At 42.6% G+C, this 17,714-nt stretch overlaps 1 protein-coding gene across 4 annotated transcripts in view; it reads left to right on the forward strand.

The window, feature by feature from the left end:
* pla2g6 (phospholipase A2, group VI (cytosolic, calcium-independent)) overlaps positions 1-17,714 on the forward strand; it is a 55,501-nt gene that overhangs the window by 827 nt on the left and 36,960 nt on the right. For 2 of the 4 annotated variants that reach the window (XM_068019564.1, XM_068019566.1), the window contains exons 2-4: positions 5,867-6,081; positions 10,934-11,149; positions 15,050-15,233. In XM_068019564.1, the coding sequence (XP_067875665.1) occupies positions 5,879-6,081; positions 10,934-11,149; positions 15,050-15,233 (603 nt within the window). In that variant the 5' untranslated portion in view covers positions 5,867-5,878. Of the gene's footprint in view, positions 1-5,866; positions 6,149-10,933; positions 11,150-15,049; positions 15,234-17,714 lie in introns of those variants that run through there. The other 2 variants (XM_068019565.1, XM_068019567.1) reach the window with 2 other exon arrangements.

Below are 17,714 nucleotides of genomic sequence, written 5' to 3' on the forward strand. Positions count from 1 at the left end.
GATAAATATTGGCCAAGACACTGGAGATAACTCCCCTGCTCTTCGAAATAGCCCCATGGGATCTTTTCCATCACCCACGCAGGCAGTTGGGGGCCTTGGTTTAATGTCTCATCTGAAAGATGGCACCTTCAAGAGTGCAGCATTCCCTCAGTACTGCACTGGAGTGTCCGTGTAGATTTATGTGCTCAAGATCAACATCACTAAAACAGATTATTTGGTCAATATCACATTGCTGTTTGTGGGAGCTTGCTGTGCACAAATTGGCCTCTGTGTTTTCTACGTGACAACAGTGACTAGGCTTCAAAAGTACTTCATTGGCTGTGAAGCACTTTGGGGCATCCTGAAGTTGTGAAAGGTGCTTTAGAAATGCAAATTCTTTTTCTTGCAGGGCATCACGCACTAACCTGATTACACCATCGCCTGGCTATTTTTCCCAAAATTATACTTTTATTTATAAAATTTGTAAAGATACATTACAAAAGACTTCAAATTTGACATTACATAAAGTGCAACACATATCAGTTTCTTTCAATACAGTACATGAGGTGCCTCAACACACTTGCCATTTCAGGTTATATGTACATTGTATATTTACATTGCACCAGAGAATGTTTGAGATGTATACAGCCCAAGGGGTTTTACACGGTTCCCAGCCCCCTCCGTATACTATGGCAGGAGGGCCTTACACAGCGGCCTTTCCTTTATTGAGCCTTTGCGGCGGCTGCCCCAAGCTATAGTACGTCCCTCAGCACGTACTCCTGGACCTTGGAATGTTCCAGTCTGTAAAACTCTGTCGTGGACAGATTACTTCGTCACCTGGCATTCCCATGCATAACAAAGATAGGCCGGGATTTTATCTGGGCAATGGGTGTCTTGGCCGCCGGCTAAAGTGCTGACGAGAGCCCCGCATCGCCTCCTTTGGGAAGGGCCGCCACATTATGTGCCAATTGGTCATTTAAACAGGCAGCAGCAGGCCTTCTCCGGTGATGGAATTTTTCCTGCTGAGAGCTGCCAGCCAATTGGAGGCCAGCAGCTCTCTAACTGAGAAGCCCCACCGTGGAGCTGGCGACTGCTGCTGGTATTTGACTCAGTGGAGGGGCTGGACCCAGGCTACAAGTGAGTCAGGGTGTGAGGGGCTTTGTAGGTTTGGGGTCATGGGGAAGGGGAGTGTGGGGTGGAGGGATTGGCAGCAAGGGCAGGGGAGTGGCTCTCGGTGGCCCCTGCCCCTTCCTGATGCTGGGTCCCTCGATTGGACACTAAGTTCCTTTTAATGAGGCAGTGGGATGAGGCCTTAACTGGGCATTAATTGCCCACATAAGGGCCTCGGTTGGCAGCAGGGTGGGAATTCCATCCATGGACTTAATTTGGGTGGAGGTGGAAAGGTGGCATCGTGTTCCCCCAGCCACCATTCGCTGTCCCCCCACCACCACCGCAGTGGTTAGCACCGCAGCCTCACAGCTCCAGGGACCCGGGTTCGATTCCGGGTACTGCCTGTGTGGAGTTTGCAAATTCTCCCTGTGTCTGCGTGGGTTTTCTCCGGGTGCTCCGGTTTCCTCCCACAAGCCAAAAGACTTGCAGGTTGATAGGTAAATTGGCCATTATAAATTGTCACTAGTGTAGGTAGGTGGTAGGGAAATATAGGGACAGGTGGGGATGTTTGGTAGGAATATGCGATTAGTGTAGGATTAGTATAAATGGGTGGTTGATGTTCGGCACAGACTCGGTGGGCCGAAGGGCCTGTTTCAGTGCTGTATCTCTAATCTAATCTAAAATCATATATGCTCTGCCCGCCTCCTCAGTCACCTCGGGGCAGTACATAAAATTGCCCCCCATAGAGTGCCCCTTCCACCAGATATCACTGGGCTTTTGATCAGGAACAGGGCTGTTTCCCTCCCCAGGTTTGCAAATGGTGGCCAGTTCTTTCTAGCAACCCAACTGGTGCCCTGGCTGAATATTGTGATCTCAAGCCAACCCGGAACAGAACATTTGATGATGCTGTTAATGAGTGCGGAGGCATCTGAAATATTTTCTGTCGACTAGACGGACTCTTCTTTCCATAAAGCTCAGGATTGGTTGCCTGGAAACGGAACTGCCTGCTATTTCTGCTGACAGCATGTTTGCTTAGTTCCTTGCTCCAAGCACGGAACATACCAGCTAATGCTTCATAGTTGCGTGAGTGACTAAGTACTCCACGGAGGGGTAAATGTGTGGGCTGGCATCAGCTAAGCAATGTTAACAAGAGTTTTGGGGGGGTGGGTTGCGGTCACAGGTCACGTACTTTCGAGTATCACTGCACATATCTTGGAACTTGACCTCTGCGGACTAAACCCTCATTTTGGCCAGTCTCGGTAATCAGGGTTGGCAAGTGAGAGGTGATTATGTTCAGACTGTGTGAAGTAAGATTTTGACATATTATCAGCTGATGTCTTCCTAATTGCAGGGCCTGTACAATCAAATCACTGTCAGTCCTCACTGAATGGCATTCTAAAACAACACACAGTACGATCTTTACCAGACTAAAGCCCAGTGCTATTAAAACTAAACAAAACAAATAACCGTGTTGATTTGTATATACTATACTGAAATAGTTATAAAGCATCAGCTCAAAATCCTCTGAACAGTAGCAACTTGCATTTATATAGTGTCTTTAACATTGTAAAACATCTCATGGTACTTTAAACCTTCACATAAACACAAAAGCAAAATACTGTAGTTACTGGAAATCTGAAACAAAAACAGAAAGTGCTGGAAGTACTTTAAACCTTACTGTAATTCACAGCAAGCCAAGCAGAATTTATTACTTTAGTTTGATTTTTGTAAAATTGAATTTAAAAAACTGAACAAATGAAATGGATTGGAATTTGGGAAAACAGGATTTATATGCAAAATTCCTGTACCCCATTGGGATCATTTTAATATTGTACTTCATTGTATTTGCATAGCAAGGTGTACAGATTGACAAATTAGAATGCCTCAGTTCATTTTGATAAATGCTATGTACTTTTTCTGTTCCCTTCAGCTCTTCTTGTACCAAGATCCATTTTGCAACCAAGGAGATTTTGGGGGGAGTGGGGGGATGGGGGAGGGTCACCTGTTCTTGGAACTGCTAACCTGTGGGAAAATTGTCCATTGTTTTGGTAACTCCTCAGACGTGCCCGAGACATTACACTTACGATATGGTGCATTCTGTTTTCAGGTCTCTCCATCGCTACTCCCCTCCCCCGTACCCCCCGTCCCCTCCATCTCTGTAATCTGCTCCAATCCTACAACCCTGTGAGATCAATGCACTCCTCTAATTCTGGCCTCTTGCGCATCCATGATTTTAATCGCTCGACGATTAGGGGCCGTGTATTCAGCTGCCAAGGCCCTAAGATCTGGAATTGACTAGCTAAACATCTCTGCCTCTCTACCTAACTCTCCTTTTAATCGTGCCTTAAAACCTACTTTGTTGATCAAGTTTTTGGTCATCTGCCCTAATATCTCCTCATGTGGCTCAGTGTTAAGTTTTTCTTTATAATGCCTTAGTAAGTTTTATTGTGTAGGACCCATAATTCTGCACTCTCGTAGGTCTTTGCTGTATTATTAGAAAATACACATAGTGCTGGGTTTGGAGGGGAGGGTGTATTTTTAATTTACATTTTGCAATAATATAGGTGCTCTGATTTAGAATTTGATTGGTTCAGAGAGATTATCTACAATCTGTAATCATGTGTAATCTTGTGAGCATAATGGAATTAAAAATTATTTTAAATCTTCACCAATTTAGCAAGGCTTTGCTGCAAATTGGATTTCATTAAATCAGATGTACTCACTGACTCAGTGCCTGCCATCTTGTGTCTGTTCTGTGTAATCTTAAAGCAAGCAGTGAAAACAAAAGCAAAATACTGCAGATGCTGGAAACCTGAAATAAAACCAGAAGAATCTGGAAGCATACAGCAGGCCAGGCAGCACATGTGGAGAGAGTTAACGTGTCAGGTCAATGACCTTTCGTCAGACTTGCTGAGAATTTCCAGCCTTTTCTGTTTTCATTATCCATGAACACATCATGTCGTGCCACAGGACAGAGGAGCCCCAGTGTCAGCCTCATACGAGGCGGGCAGTGGGGGATCATGGGACTGTTTTAGTGCTCCCCATGCCACTGAGTGGAGTCACTGAGTGAAGTCTGGGTCACTCCTATCATGGAGGGGTGGGGGCGGAGAAGTGAAAAATCAGAAGGAATCACATTCAAGGTGATGTGGTGTCTGTCCAAAATCAGCGAGGTACTGCTGGAGCCCGTGACAGGGTGCTGTTTACCGTTTCATGACCATATACAAGGATGGCTATAAAATAGGATGGAGGAAGACAGTAGATTATGGCATTTAGTTCAACTTGTAAGCCAGACCTCAGCTTGTTCACGAAACTGGAAATGTGAAGTGAAATATAAAAACTGCTTGCATTACATAGCAGGTCAGTACTGAGAATTTGGGTACAACCCTTCTTTGGAACTGAAAACTTAAAAGTTAAACAAACATTTAATGGAATTAGTGGGAAAGGTAGAGATAACTAACAGTTACCCCAATGACGGGGAGAAAGTTAACAGGCTGAATGGGCCGCAAACTAAGAAAGCAGGAAATGTATTACATAAAATCATCTTGGGAATGCAGTGGAAATGTGCAAGTAGTTATGGTGTAGAGTCCTGCCCGAGGCAAAGGTCAGGAAAGTGGAAAAACGGAACAAAATGAAAACTGAAATGCTGGTAAGACACTGTGCCTGTTCTTTCGTCTCACAGGACTTGCATATAATCACCAAGGGTGAAGATTTGCATTGTGACAAAAGGTCCAAACCCAGGACATTAACCTGCTCCCTCCTCTCTCCTTTTATAAACACCTTTTGTAAAGAAAATGGAGGTGTAGCTAAAGTCTGAAATTACAAAAGCTTGACTTAAAACCAGGGAACTGTCAAGTGTTCAGTGTGAAGATGAGATGCCATTCCTGAATCTTGTGTTGAGTTGGTTGGAACAAAAGAGGTAAGAGGGGGTAGTTGAAAGTGCTGAGCCTTGGCGAACTCAATGTCATACCTGAGCACTAAACCATTGTATCGTCTCCCAGTGTACAGGGATTGGACCTCATGCACCAAGTATAGCAGAGTAGACTGAAGGAAATACATGTGAATTGCTGTCTCTCACAGTTTGACCTGTTGTGTACTTCCATCTTCTTTTGCTTTTGTTCATGATTACATATTACATAGAATCTACAGCACAGAAACAGGTTTTTTGGCCAGATTTATGCTGCACACTACTTCATCTCGCCCCATCAACATATCCTTCCATTTCTTTCATTCCTTCCTCCATCATGTTCTTATCTAGCTTCCCCTTAAATGCATCTGTTGTTTTCACCTCAGAGTCAGAAAGTTGTGGATTCAAGTCCCGCTCCAGGGACTTGAGCATGTAATCTAGGTTGGCAGTCCCAGTGTAGTACTGAGGGAGTGCTGCATTGTCGGAGTTAGTGTCTTTCAGATGAGATGAAATGGCCCTGTGTGTTCTCCTAGGCAGACATAAAAGATTCCATGACACTCTTTTGCAGAAGAGCAGGAGAGTTGTTTCCTTTGGATGTCCTGGCCAATATTTGTCCTCAATCAACATCAATGAAACAAATTATCTGGTCATCACATTGCTGTTTGTGGGACCTTGCTGTATGCAAATTGGCAGCTGCGTTGACTACCTCACAGCACTTCAAAGTACTTCATTATCTGTAAAACATTTTGGGATGTTGGGCAAGGTGCTAAAGAAATGCAATTCTTTCTATATGCGATCTCTGTGGAACTGATTTTTTTCCCCCCTCTTATTTCTGCACCCACTCTCCTTCCCTACCCCACTCTATTGTTGCAGGTTGTTGTAGAAATGCAGTTCTTAGGCCGTTTGGTAGGGACGCTGAATACTGTGACCAACCTCTTCGCCAACCCTTACCGTGTGCGGGAGGTCCCATTGTCTGAATATGTGCCGCATAGCAGAGTTATGGATGATGGCCGAGTGGTACTCTATCGGACAGAACAATCTTGGGACTGCTTGCTTATCAACCCAAAAGCACCCCAGAATGCTTTCAGGTGAGAACTCTTTGGAGGCATTCCAGTGGTGGAGAACTCCTAGAACTGCACAGTTCCCAGGACACAGGTTTGTGTGTGATCCTCCTACATGATGAGTTCCTGATTATGCATCACCCTGGGTTGCTCTGCTTACAGTTCAGCACAGGAGCAAGAGAATGTAAAAGTACCCCTTGGGGGAATGATGTATTTTTTGTTGTACATTGTATGCCCTGCTGATCGGGATCCGTCAAATCCATAGTATGTGAAGTGGAAACCTAGTCATATTTCAGGTCTACAGGAGTCTTAAGTAGAAAAACCTTGTATCGTTGTACAGAATGCAGTATAGGACATATAGTTTAAACAGAGGCCATTCAGAACACTTATGCATGCAGAAATAAAGAGAGACCTTGCATTTGCAATCTTAGGATGTTACAAAGCACTTTACAGTCAATTGAGTGTTTTTAAAGTGTAGTCACTGTTGTGATGTAGGGAAACGTGGCTGCCAATTTACGCACGGATAATGATCAGATCATCTGTGTTTGGAGATGTTGATTGAGTGACAAAGATTGTCCCGAACACCAGGAAAACTCGCCCGGTCCTCTTCGAAATAGCATCTTAGGAGCTTTTACTTCAATGCGGAAGGGCAGACGAGACCTCAGTCTATCATTTCATCTGAAAGGTGGCACCTCTGACAGTATAGCACTCAGTACTGCACTCAAGTGTCACCCTACATTATGTGCACAAGTATCTGGATTGGGACTTGAACCCACAAGTTGGGAGTGCTAACCACTGAGCTAATAGCCACCCGTAACCCTGTTGATTGTTCCTGCATGTTTGTGAGCTGTGAATACGAAGGAAGAAATATGGAAAATGAAATAGATAAACTGATAGCTTGAGTAAGGGTTCTTCGTCAGATGTAAGGTCTGTACCTGAAACGCCAGCTTGTCTGTTTGCTTCTACCAGTCCTGCAAATTTTTCCTAGCATTTTCTATTTTTGTTTTGGATTTCCAGTATTTTGTTTTTGTTTAGATTAGTAAAGGATCAATTCACATCTTTAAAATGTGGGAGGCTTTTTGATCCATCTTATCTAATTGTGACAGAAAACAGTGAGCTGTTGGATCATATAAAAAAGCTTGAATTAAAAAGTTTTACTGAGCAGTTTAAACAGATCAAGAATAAGTTTTTTATTTGTTCATGGGATCTGGGTGCTGGCAACAACACCATTTATTATCTAACCCTACTAATCATATTTATTTAGCTTAAATTTGAATAACTGAAAGGAGAAAGGAGCTTAAGTAGATTTTGAAGAATTTTGAGTTGAAATCGAGCTACTTGAAGTTATTAATGTGCTTTGATTTGAAATTCTGTCCACTAATAAAACTTGCTCGGATTAATGTCCTTATTAAAATATTGGACAAAGAATTTTATACAAACGCATTAATAATTTCATTCCACCTTTTCGTATTCATTTGGGAACTCCAGACGTCAGTCTCACTCGAGTTTTGGTCAGTAGACCTTCAGTTGAATTAACTGAGCACCTGTGACATAGATGGACATTTGTCCTGAGGCAGTAGCTTCAGTATTACATCTGCAGACAGCACCACCTATCGAAGGGCAGTACACATGGCTGTGGGGGGTTCAGTGTTGGGGAGTGTAAGGTTTGACGTGTTCAAGTTTTTTTGTAAGAGGACAGATTTTTTTTTTATCTTGGCAAAAATGGTTAGACAAACTGTAGTGTGGAAGCACTATACATACCTTTTGTGAATTTTTAAAAACAATACAGTACTTGAATATATTTGCTTTACTAACGCTTGAAAAATCTGTAAGGGGCTGAAATTTCTTTTGACGCAAAACCCAGCAGGCTGTTTTTCTTTGCAGTCAATGACTCACCAGCAAAATTGCATTTTTAGAAACCGCACTTTCAAAAGCCACTTTGTTTTTACCATTTTGTTAGTGAATCATTGATTATGGAGAAAAACAGGATTTTCCCCTTTTTTATTGTGAAAAAGGAACTCTGTGTCTCTGTGGTAATGAAAGACTTCCTGCCTCTCACCTCATGTCATTGTTTCTCTTCCTTGTACCAGAATTGAACTGTTTTTTTGGAGCAGTTACTGACTCTAGTTCCGCTAACAAATTCAAAATAACCTTGTGTGCAATTGACATTTTCAATTTTTGACAGTTTATTTGCTATATTGATTGTGTTTTTTTTATGCCAATATTAAGCTTTTTGGCAAGAGGTATTAGTATTGGAAAATGCAAACACTTAAGAATGCCAAGCTACCAGAGGCAGTCTGGATTGCTTCCAGGTGTGGTATAGCTGACTGGACAGTGTTGTAATTTATTTTAGATTGTCATGGTTTATATTATAACCTATTGACACATGTCCTAGACATTCTAAGTCTCCATTCCCAACTGTTAATTCTGATGCTAATACCTGCTTTATAATATCAGATTTGTTCAACTTGAGAATAAAAATTGATGCTGGACACTCCAGTGCAGTACTGAGGGAGTACTGCACAATTGAAAGTGCTGTCTTTTGGATGACGTGTTAAACCCAGGCCCTGTCTACCCTCTCGGGTGGATGTAAAAAAAAATCCCACTGCACTATTTCAGAGAAGCACAGGGGCATTCTTCCCTGTATCATGGATAATATTTTACTTCGATCAACGTCACTGAAAAATAGATTATCTGGTCAATATCACAATGCTGTTTGTGGGAACTTGCTGTGTGCATTTTACAGCAGTGACTGTATTTCATTGGTTGTGAAGTGCTTTGGGATTACCTGAAGTTGGGAAAGGCACTATAGAAATGCAGCTCTTTTTTTTTCTTTTCACAATGTGCTGGTGTACATTATACTAGTCCAAACTTAATGAAATCCCTCCCTATGTCATGGCTTTCCAGAAGTCTGTAGCAGAAGATATGGCTCCTAATCTTTTTCCTGCTCATTTTAAATTATTGTGGAAGCAAAAGCGGGGTTGGCAAGGACCAAAATAGTGTGACTAGTGTTGGTCTGACTTCCACTGCTCGCTTCTGTACCAGAATTTATGTAGTTCATATCAGGGTTGTATAACCAGGAGCAGAAGAGTCACAAGCTGCATCGAAGCCCTTGGAGCACAGGCAGTTCTATATTATTAATGCTTAAATTTCTGATTCACTGGTTTGTCCTGAGTATAGGTTTGGATGCTCATGGCACTGTTGCTGTTTTGCTGGATAAATCCAAATGAGAATACCAAGATTGTTCGCATCAGCAATTTGGGTTGCAAATTAATGGATACATAGATTTAATCTTCACTTGCAGCCCTGAGGCTCAATGGTACCCACCAATGCAGACTACAGAGACTAATCTTATACATCTCTGCCTCATGGAACACTAAATAGCTTAATGGTTCTTCAGAGCAAAATATGCTTCTTCAAAAGGACGTGGGAAGAACTCCTTGAAAACTTTTGTGTAGTGGCATGAATATTTATCATGCAGCTACCCCACTAAACCAGACTGATGGGGCCTCAGTTTAACATCTCATCTGAAGGACAAAACTTCCGATGTTGCAGCTCCTTCGGACTTATTTCACCTAGATTCTGTACAGTCATCAGAAATTAGACCTTTGTCTTATCTATTCGAGCTGGATACAAGCCCATATCCCAGAAGTGGCAGGACAATGTGCCTTTTGGGTATTTTTTTAAACTGTATTTTGTATTGTTGGGGCCAATGTTGCATTTAGAAAGCATGAGGCATAGGAACAGGAATGGGCCATTGAAGACCTTAAGCATGTTTTGTCATTGTTAAATCATCGCTGATGTGCACCTCAATGCTATCTACCCTTATCCAACAAAATTGATCAACCTCAGTGTTGAAAATTTCAATTGACCCAGCACCCACAGCCTTTTGAGGGAGAGTGTTCCAGATTTCCACTATCCTTTGGAAAATGTGCTTCCTGATTTCACTCCTAAATGACCTAGCTTCAATTTTAAGATTATGCCTTTTTGTTCTGGATTCCTCTATCAGAAAAAAATCGTTTCTCTGAATCTACCATATTGAATTCCTTTATCACTTTAAATTAGATCACCCTTCAGTCTGCTAAACTCAAGGGAATACAAGCTAAATTTATGCAATCTGCAATCTTAATTTGAGCCTTTAAGCCCTTGTATCTTTCTGGTGAATCTGTGCTTGTACCCCTTCTAAAGTTAGTATATTTCTCCTGGAGTGCAGTACTCCAAATGGGATCTGATCAAGGCTCTGGTTAAACTGAATTATGTGTTCCTAACTTTTGAATTCCAACCTTCTCAAGATAAAGGCCAACATTAGCCTTTTTGATGTACATGATGATTCAGATCCCTGTGGTACACCATTTGTCACATCCCACCAATGAGACCACAAATCCTTTACCCCTACTCTCTGTCTGCTACTTCCCAACCATTTACTGACCCATGTCACAAGATTAGCTCCAATTCTGTGCACTCTCAATTTTTCCTAATAACCTTTTAGGACCTATAGATGTACATAAAAACAGCATCAGTTGAGATGCAAAGCAGAACCAGAAGGCAGTTGGGTTGGCAGTAACAAAGTTTTTTTTGGCCACAGTTTTCTCCATCCCTGAGTGAATCTGTTCTGTGGTATAAGCAAAATGATTTTACCAGCAGGAGGTGCATTGCAGAATGCATTGAGCTGTTTTTAAAAACGATGCTGTGCTACCAGGACGCTGTAATGAGTGTTCAAAAATTACAGTCCAAACCTCTGAGTCAGAAAATGGCTATTGAAGTGAATGGATTATTGCTTTAAAATCACTGCCACTTCAAATTTGGCAGAAGGACTAAAGCAAAGGAGCAAGCGATTGCATTAAAAATTATTTATTTTTGTTGTCTTGTGTCTTTACAGGTTGTTCCAGGTGAGCTCTGAGGTGGAGGCAAGAACAGTGTTCTTACAATTCGCAATGAAGATGAGACCGTTCTATGAGATTTCGCCAGACTCACTGAAAGTTGACACTGTACAACAGCTGACTGACTGTTTGCGAAGCCACCCGAACTGGCCTTTGGCTCATGTAGCCGTAGAGATGAGCATGAAGGAGAGCTTCCGCCACAATCACATTCTGTGGTAATGGATTTGTGTTTGGAATGTGTAGAGGGAGGTGCTTGCAATGTAAATGAGCCCCTTATGCATTCTGTATCCAGTGATCCAAAGCTTCAAATTATATTATGAATGACTATCTTGTGCAGTTACTGAGTGAGTTAATACTGTATTTGTTCTGTCCCTGTCTCCTAGTTCCAAATGAATACAAGCTCTAGCACAAAGATGATGGATGTGGCAAATGGAAATGTCACAGTGGAGGCATAGGGATATTCTGCTGAGGTTGGGGGACATGGGACAGACTAGAGTTTTTCCTTAAATCCATTGCATATGAATCCTAGATGCTGACATTAGATGGAAAATGTTTGCTTTCCCAGCACTGTAGCTTTGATCAACAGGAAGGCGTCACAATGAGGTAAGCATGGCACAGTGGCGCAGTGGTTAGCATCGCAGCCTCACAGCTCCAGCGACCCGGGTTCGATTCTGGGTACTGCCTGTGCGGAGTTTGCAAGTTCTCCCTGTGACCGCGTGGGTTTCCGCCGGGTGCTCCGGTTTCCTCCCTCAGCCAAAGACTTGCAGGTTGATAGGTAAATTGGCCATTGTAAATTGCCCCTAGTATAGGTAGGTGGTAGGGGAATTGAGGGAAGGTGGGGATGTGGTAGGAATATGGGATTAATGTAGGAATAGTATAAATGGGTGGTTATTGGTCGGCACAGACTTGGTGGGCTGAAGGGCCTGTTTCAGTGCTGTATCTTTAAATAAAAATAAATAAGGACACTTTACACACTAATCTTGCTATGCTAGTCAGGCTAGAGAGGAGAAGTAAATCACGAAGTATCCCGAAAGGTTGGGAGGGAGAAGGGACAATGACATAAAGTTCAAGGAAAAGAGTAGGTAAAAGAAAAGAGACAGAGTTTTAAAAAGACCTGGCAACCACTTCAGGACATTGGACTTATCGTGTAGGGCTTAATATCTATGGTAGTACTACTCCGGGTGATCTATAAATTACTGACTGTTAGATAGTGAATGATGAAAAAATGAAGAGAGGGGGAGGGTGAGAGTCAGTTATTCTTGGCAATGCTTAGTGTTAACCGAGACTTTGGGAGCCAGTTTAAGGGTAGAGTATGCAGACTGTCGAAACCTTAAGCACAAACATAAGAAAATATGATTATGTTGGGGGAGGATAGAGAGAAGAATGGAACAATCAGACACTGTATCTTGCTGTTTCATGCTGGCTTTTTTTTTGTTGTTCATGGGATGTGGGCATCTTTGGCAAGGCCAGCATTTATTGCCCATCCTTAATTGCCCTTGTGAAGGTGGTAGTGAGCTGCCTTCTTGAACTGCTTCAGTCCATGTAGTGTAGGTACACCAACAGTGCTGTTAGGAAGGGGGTTCCAGGACTTTGACCCAGTGACAGTGAAGGAACGGCGATATAGTTCCAAGTCAGGATGGTGTGTGGCTTGGAGAGGCACTTGCAGGTGGTGCTGTTACCATGTGTCTGCTGCCCTTGTTCTTCTAGATGGTAGAGGTCGCAGTTTGGAAGGTGCTGTTGAAGGAGCCTCAGCGAGTTGCTGCAGTGCATCTTGTGGATGGTGCAAACTGCTGCCACTGTGCTCAAGTGCTGGAGGGAGTGAATGTTTAAGGTGGTGGATGGAGTGCCAGTGAAGCGGGCTGCTTTTTCCTGAATGGAGTTCAGTTTCTTGAGTGTTGTTGGAACTGCAATCATCAAGGCAAGTGGAGAGTATTCCATCTCACTCCTGACTTGTGTCTTGTCGATGGTGGACAGGCTTTGGAGAGTCAGGAGGTGAGTTACTCATCGTAGAATTCCCATCTTCTGACCTCTTGCAGCCACAGTATTTATATGGCTGATCTAGTTAAGTTTTTGGTCAATGATAACCCCCAGGATGTTGTTGGTGGGGGATTCAGCAATAGTAATGTTTTGACTGTCATAGGGAGATGGCTAGATTTTTTCTTGTTGAAGATAATCATTGCCTGGCATCTGTTTGCCCATGTTTGCCCCATGGATTTACTGAAGACTAGTGGAGAATTCCCATTTTGTACCAGTGTGTAGCTGATAATGACTTTTTGCGTAAATAGATTGTTGTAACAGTGGATAGAAGCTATTAATCACAAACTCTTAATAGTTGTTGAATAACCTCTCTGACTTTCCTTCCCAGCAAGCTAATGGCAGGGACAGTGTCTGGGATAGTCAACAGTGATTATACTTAAACAAAGCCAGGTTTAATTGAGGCATTCAAGAGGGAATTAGATTGTTATCTGAAAAGGAAGAATGTGCAGGGTTATGGGTAGAAGGCGGGGGAATGGCACTAAGTAAATTGCTCCTTTGGAGAGCTCGCACAAATGCGATCGGCCGAATGGCCTCCTTCTGTGCTGTATCAATTCTGTGATTCTGACTCTGTGAAAAGCAAAATACTCGAATGATGAAAATCTGAAATAAAAATAGAAAATGCTGAAAATACTCTGCAGGTCAGACAGCATCGGTGGACAGAGAAACACAATTAATGATTCAGGTAGATGACCTTTTGTCAGTCCTGAGGTAAGGTCATCGACCTGAAACATTAACTCTGTTTCTATCTTCACAGATGTTGCCTGACCTGCTGAGTGTTAGGTTGGCATCCTTCAATCTACGAAAGATGATGGACACACAGCAAACAACCCATTTAGGTGGGGGGAGCTTCTCTTGGTACTTCTTTGTTGATGGCTGTGAAGATTAATCTTGAAAGGAAGGTTCTACCACAAGTGCCACATGTGAAGCTGCCAGGTGACGCTGTGAGTTGTTGTTTTTGACATTGCCGCCTGTTGCCACGCTTCTGTAGCAACTGGTCATTGTGGTAGTGCACACCAGTCCACAGGATGTGCCACCATTTCTCTTTCTCACCAGCTCGTGCCTCCCAGGTGCGACGGTCAACATTTAGGGCCTTCATGTTAAGCTTGCAAGCATCCTTGAAGTGGAGCTTTGGGCGCCCCACTGGTTGTCTGTCCTCGGCTGCCTCACCATACAGAAGGTATGTAACCGTCTTCAATCCTGCAGACGTGTCCACTCCAGCAAAGCCCCCTCTGTTTTCCTAGTGCCAACACACTGGGAGCTCTGTCTTTGAGAGGATTGCCGCATTTGTGATTTTGCCCTGCGAGGATATACCTATAATGCGCCATAGACAGTGAAGATGGAAATTATTGAGCTTCTTTTCCTGGTAGCTTCCAGCAGTTTCTGTTTTAGTTAATGGTTATACTAACTGACTTTAAGGAGTGACTGTTTTAATAAAAATGCCACTGCACTGGGTGATTTCTGTGCCATGATTTCCCCCATGTGGTGAGTTCTAAATTGTGCAGGTGCCAGGCGTGGTATTGATGGAGATTGGGAGCAGGTTATCCGCTGTTCTGTTTCAATGATGGTGTGTCATGTCAGAGAAACTGAGAAAAGGAAAGGGCAGGGAAAATGTGCAGCTCTAAACGAAAGCTAGAAGATCTCTATGGAGTTGCTGAGGGAATAGGGACTGGGGCAAGCCAATGGATTGTGAAAGGAAGCGAGGCTGGGTCAGTTATGACAGCTGAGCAGAAGCATCCTTTCTGGAAGAGAGGGAAGATTCAAGTTGAGCAGCACATGGAGCATGAGGGAGCCAGAATCTGGTCATATGGAAGAAATTTTTTGTTTTTAGAGAATTAAAAACTAATGCTGTAATTTTTTTAGTATAAAATTGTCTAAAAAATAAAAGTAGAAACTAAAACTAGCTACTAAATTTATTTTCTGACGGTTCTGACTAGCTGTGGTATAACCAATGATGGAATCTGGTGCTAATGTCACATGGTTGGCTTGGGTCACTTGGTTCAGTGCAGTATTACTGATGCACAATTTTTGATTTGTATAATTGTGTTACTCATGGGATTAATATGCAATTCTGTGTACAGCTGCATCAATGATACAGAGAGCGAAGAGGGTATCACCCCTCTACACCTTGCTTGCAAGAAGGAGGATATCGACTGCATTCGTGAACTGGTGGAAGGATGTGGAGCTCGCTTGGACATTGCAGACAAGAATGGGGAAACTGTTTACCACTATGCGGCTCGTCAGGCTAACTGCCAGGTCATCGAGGTATGCTGCCAATTCCAGAATTACTCGCGGCACTTTTGAGGTTCCTTATGTCTTTCAAATCCTTCGCTCCACTTTGTTGAAAGGGATCAAAGAATTATCTAGCCTAGAAGGAGCCATTCAGTTCCTTGTGACTGTCAGCTTTTTGAAAGAGCTTTCCAATTAGTCCCACCCAGTCTGCGCTTTCCTTACAACTGTGCAAATTTTTTCTTTTCAAGTATTATATCCAATTTGCCTCAGAAAGTTGCCATTAAATCTGCTTCTGGCACCCTTTGAGATGTTCTATATCATAACAGCTTGTGCGTTTAAAAAATATCATCCCAACTCCCCTTTCGTTCTTTTGGCAATTATCTTAAATATGTGTTTTCTCTGGTTAACAACCCTCCCGCCAGTGAAAACATTTTTTGCCTCTTTACGTTGTCAAGACCCTTCATAATTTTGAACACCTATACTAGATCTCCCTTTAACCTACTCTGTTCAAAGGAAAACAATGCCAGCTTCTCCAAGTCTCTCCATCTAACTGAAGTTCTTCATCCCCGGTACCATTCTGGGAAATCTCCTCTGCCCCCTCTCTAAGGGAAGAAAAACTTTTTTATTTGTAGTTCAGTCTGATGTGAAATTTAACATGGTGCTCTGACAGTGGGACCAAGACTACCTTTTAGAAGCTTTGTGGAGTTTCTTTTTATTATAAGGTGACCTTTATACCCTAGGCCCCTTTTATTTTGCTTGAGGTGGCCTTTATTCCCCAGGCCCCCTTTATATACATTTTAAATAAATAACTTTATTAAAAACAGATAAATAAAACAAAACTCAAATTCCATTCTCGGCATCAATGATGCACTCCAGCCCCCGTGGTGCCCACTGGTCGCGGAAGGCCTGAATGGCGGACACTGCATGCTACTTCTCCAGGGACACCCGGGTGTGAAAGTAGCCTCGGAAGAGGGGCAGGCAATCGGGGCAGACGGATCCCCCGACGGCCCGCAGCCTAGCTTTGTGGAGGTGTCACAGTTGTGACTTGCTGTATGGAAAGTGGAAGCAGCCAGAGTGGCGTTTGGTCCATTTGATTCCTGATGGTGAATTTGGCAGCCTATCTAAATTGCTTTAAAATGAAGCTGATCCCAAAAATCACCTGTGAACAAATGTGGTTGGCATCAGAAGAAATTTAGTACTGAAGAACTTCTTATTTTCACTTAATGATAATTTTGCGTTTCAAGCAGAGATAACTGTCCCACGAAATTACAATTACCACAAAATATACATGATTACATAGTGTAATCTGGCAGAGGTAGATTCACAATCTCGTACTTAGCTGGCAAGCACACAACTCCTGTCCCTGTAAAATGTCTATTATGTATAATTAAACCGTTTACTGTAGTTGTATCCTTGCCTCTACTATTGGTGGTTTGTCTTTTATGAAAAGGACGAAAGATAAATTGCAGAAGTTAATGGGGAGCAGCAATCCCTTGTTCAGCCACATTGTGCTAATTTTATTTTCAAACTAATATGCCATTTTGAACCATGTTATTTCCCCTGTACCTTGTATGAACAGAGTGCACATTAGGGAGCAGATGCTTTCTTTTTATTATTCTTTCAGCCATGCAGCTGAGGGAGGGTAAAATGGGATATTTTGGTGAAATTTGTAGTTGCAGATTCAGCCTGTGGAAGGTGAAATGCCAGACAGTTGGAAGTGATTGCCAGGAACTGACGCATTGCCTGGCAGTCATTCAGAGTTGGTTAATTTGGCTGAGTTAGACTTAATGGTGGCTACCCTGTGTAGACGCTTACATATAAGGTACCTTACAAAGTAAAGGCTTTTTGAATGGAACCAGAACCAACTTAAAGGGGACTTGGTTGACTTCTGTGGATTACCCTTAATTTTAGAAGGGTGCAGGCAGGAATATATTCTCTTTCTTAAAAAAAAACTAAAGGAATGCTTGTGTGTGTTGAAGAATTATAGAAAGTGGAAAGTATAGCAAATGTTAAACTAAAGGAAGAAACTGTGATGTCAATATAAGTTCTGCCTTTTAACCATTTTGGACTCGGGTTTAACACTCTTAATTGAGAAGGAAAATTTCAATCCTTTGTGTGTAGAGCCTGAGGCAATTATTTTGCCATCCTCAGTTCCTCTTTTGTAACAGGAACAGGAGTAGACCATTCATCCCCTTGAGCCTGTTCCACCATTGATAGCTTAACTCCATTTACCCCTCCTGGTTCCGTAACCCTTAATACTCCAGCCTGTTAAAAAATCTATGCATCTCAGTTTTGAAATTTTCCATTAACCCTCCTGTTCCACCCCCCCCCCCCCCCCACACCAGTCTCAGTAGTCTTTTTTCGAAGTGAGAGTTCCACATTTCCACTACTTTTGTGTGGCCTTCGTGAAGGTTTAGCTGCAGTTGAAAGAAGTAATGCTTCATTCCAAAAGTGTCTTTAAATGACTTCCAACACCCTGTAGCTTTTTTTGTGTTTTCACTGTAGATCCCAATT

The sequence above is a fragment of the Heterodontus francisci genome, chromosome 41, assembly GCF_036365525.1.
Source record: "Heterodontus francisci isolate sHetFra1 chromosome 41, sHetFra1.hap1, whole genome shotgun sequence".
Classification (NCBI taxonomy): Eukaryota; Metazoa; Chordata; class Chondrichthyes; order Heterodontiformes; family Heterodontidae; genus Heterodontus; species Heterodontus francisci.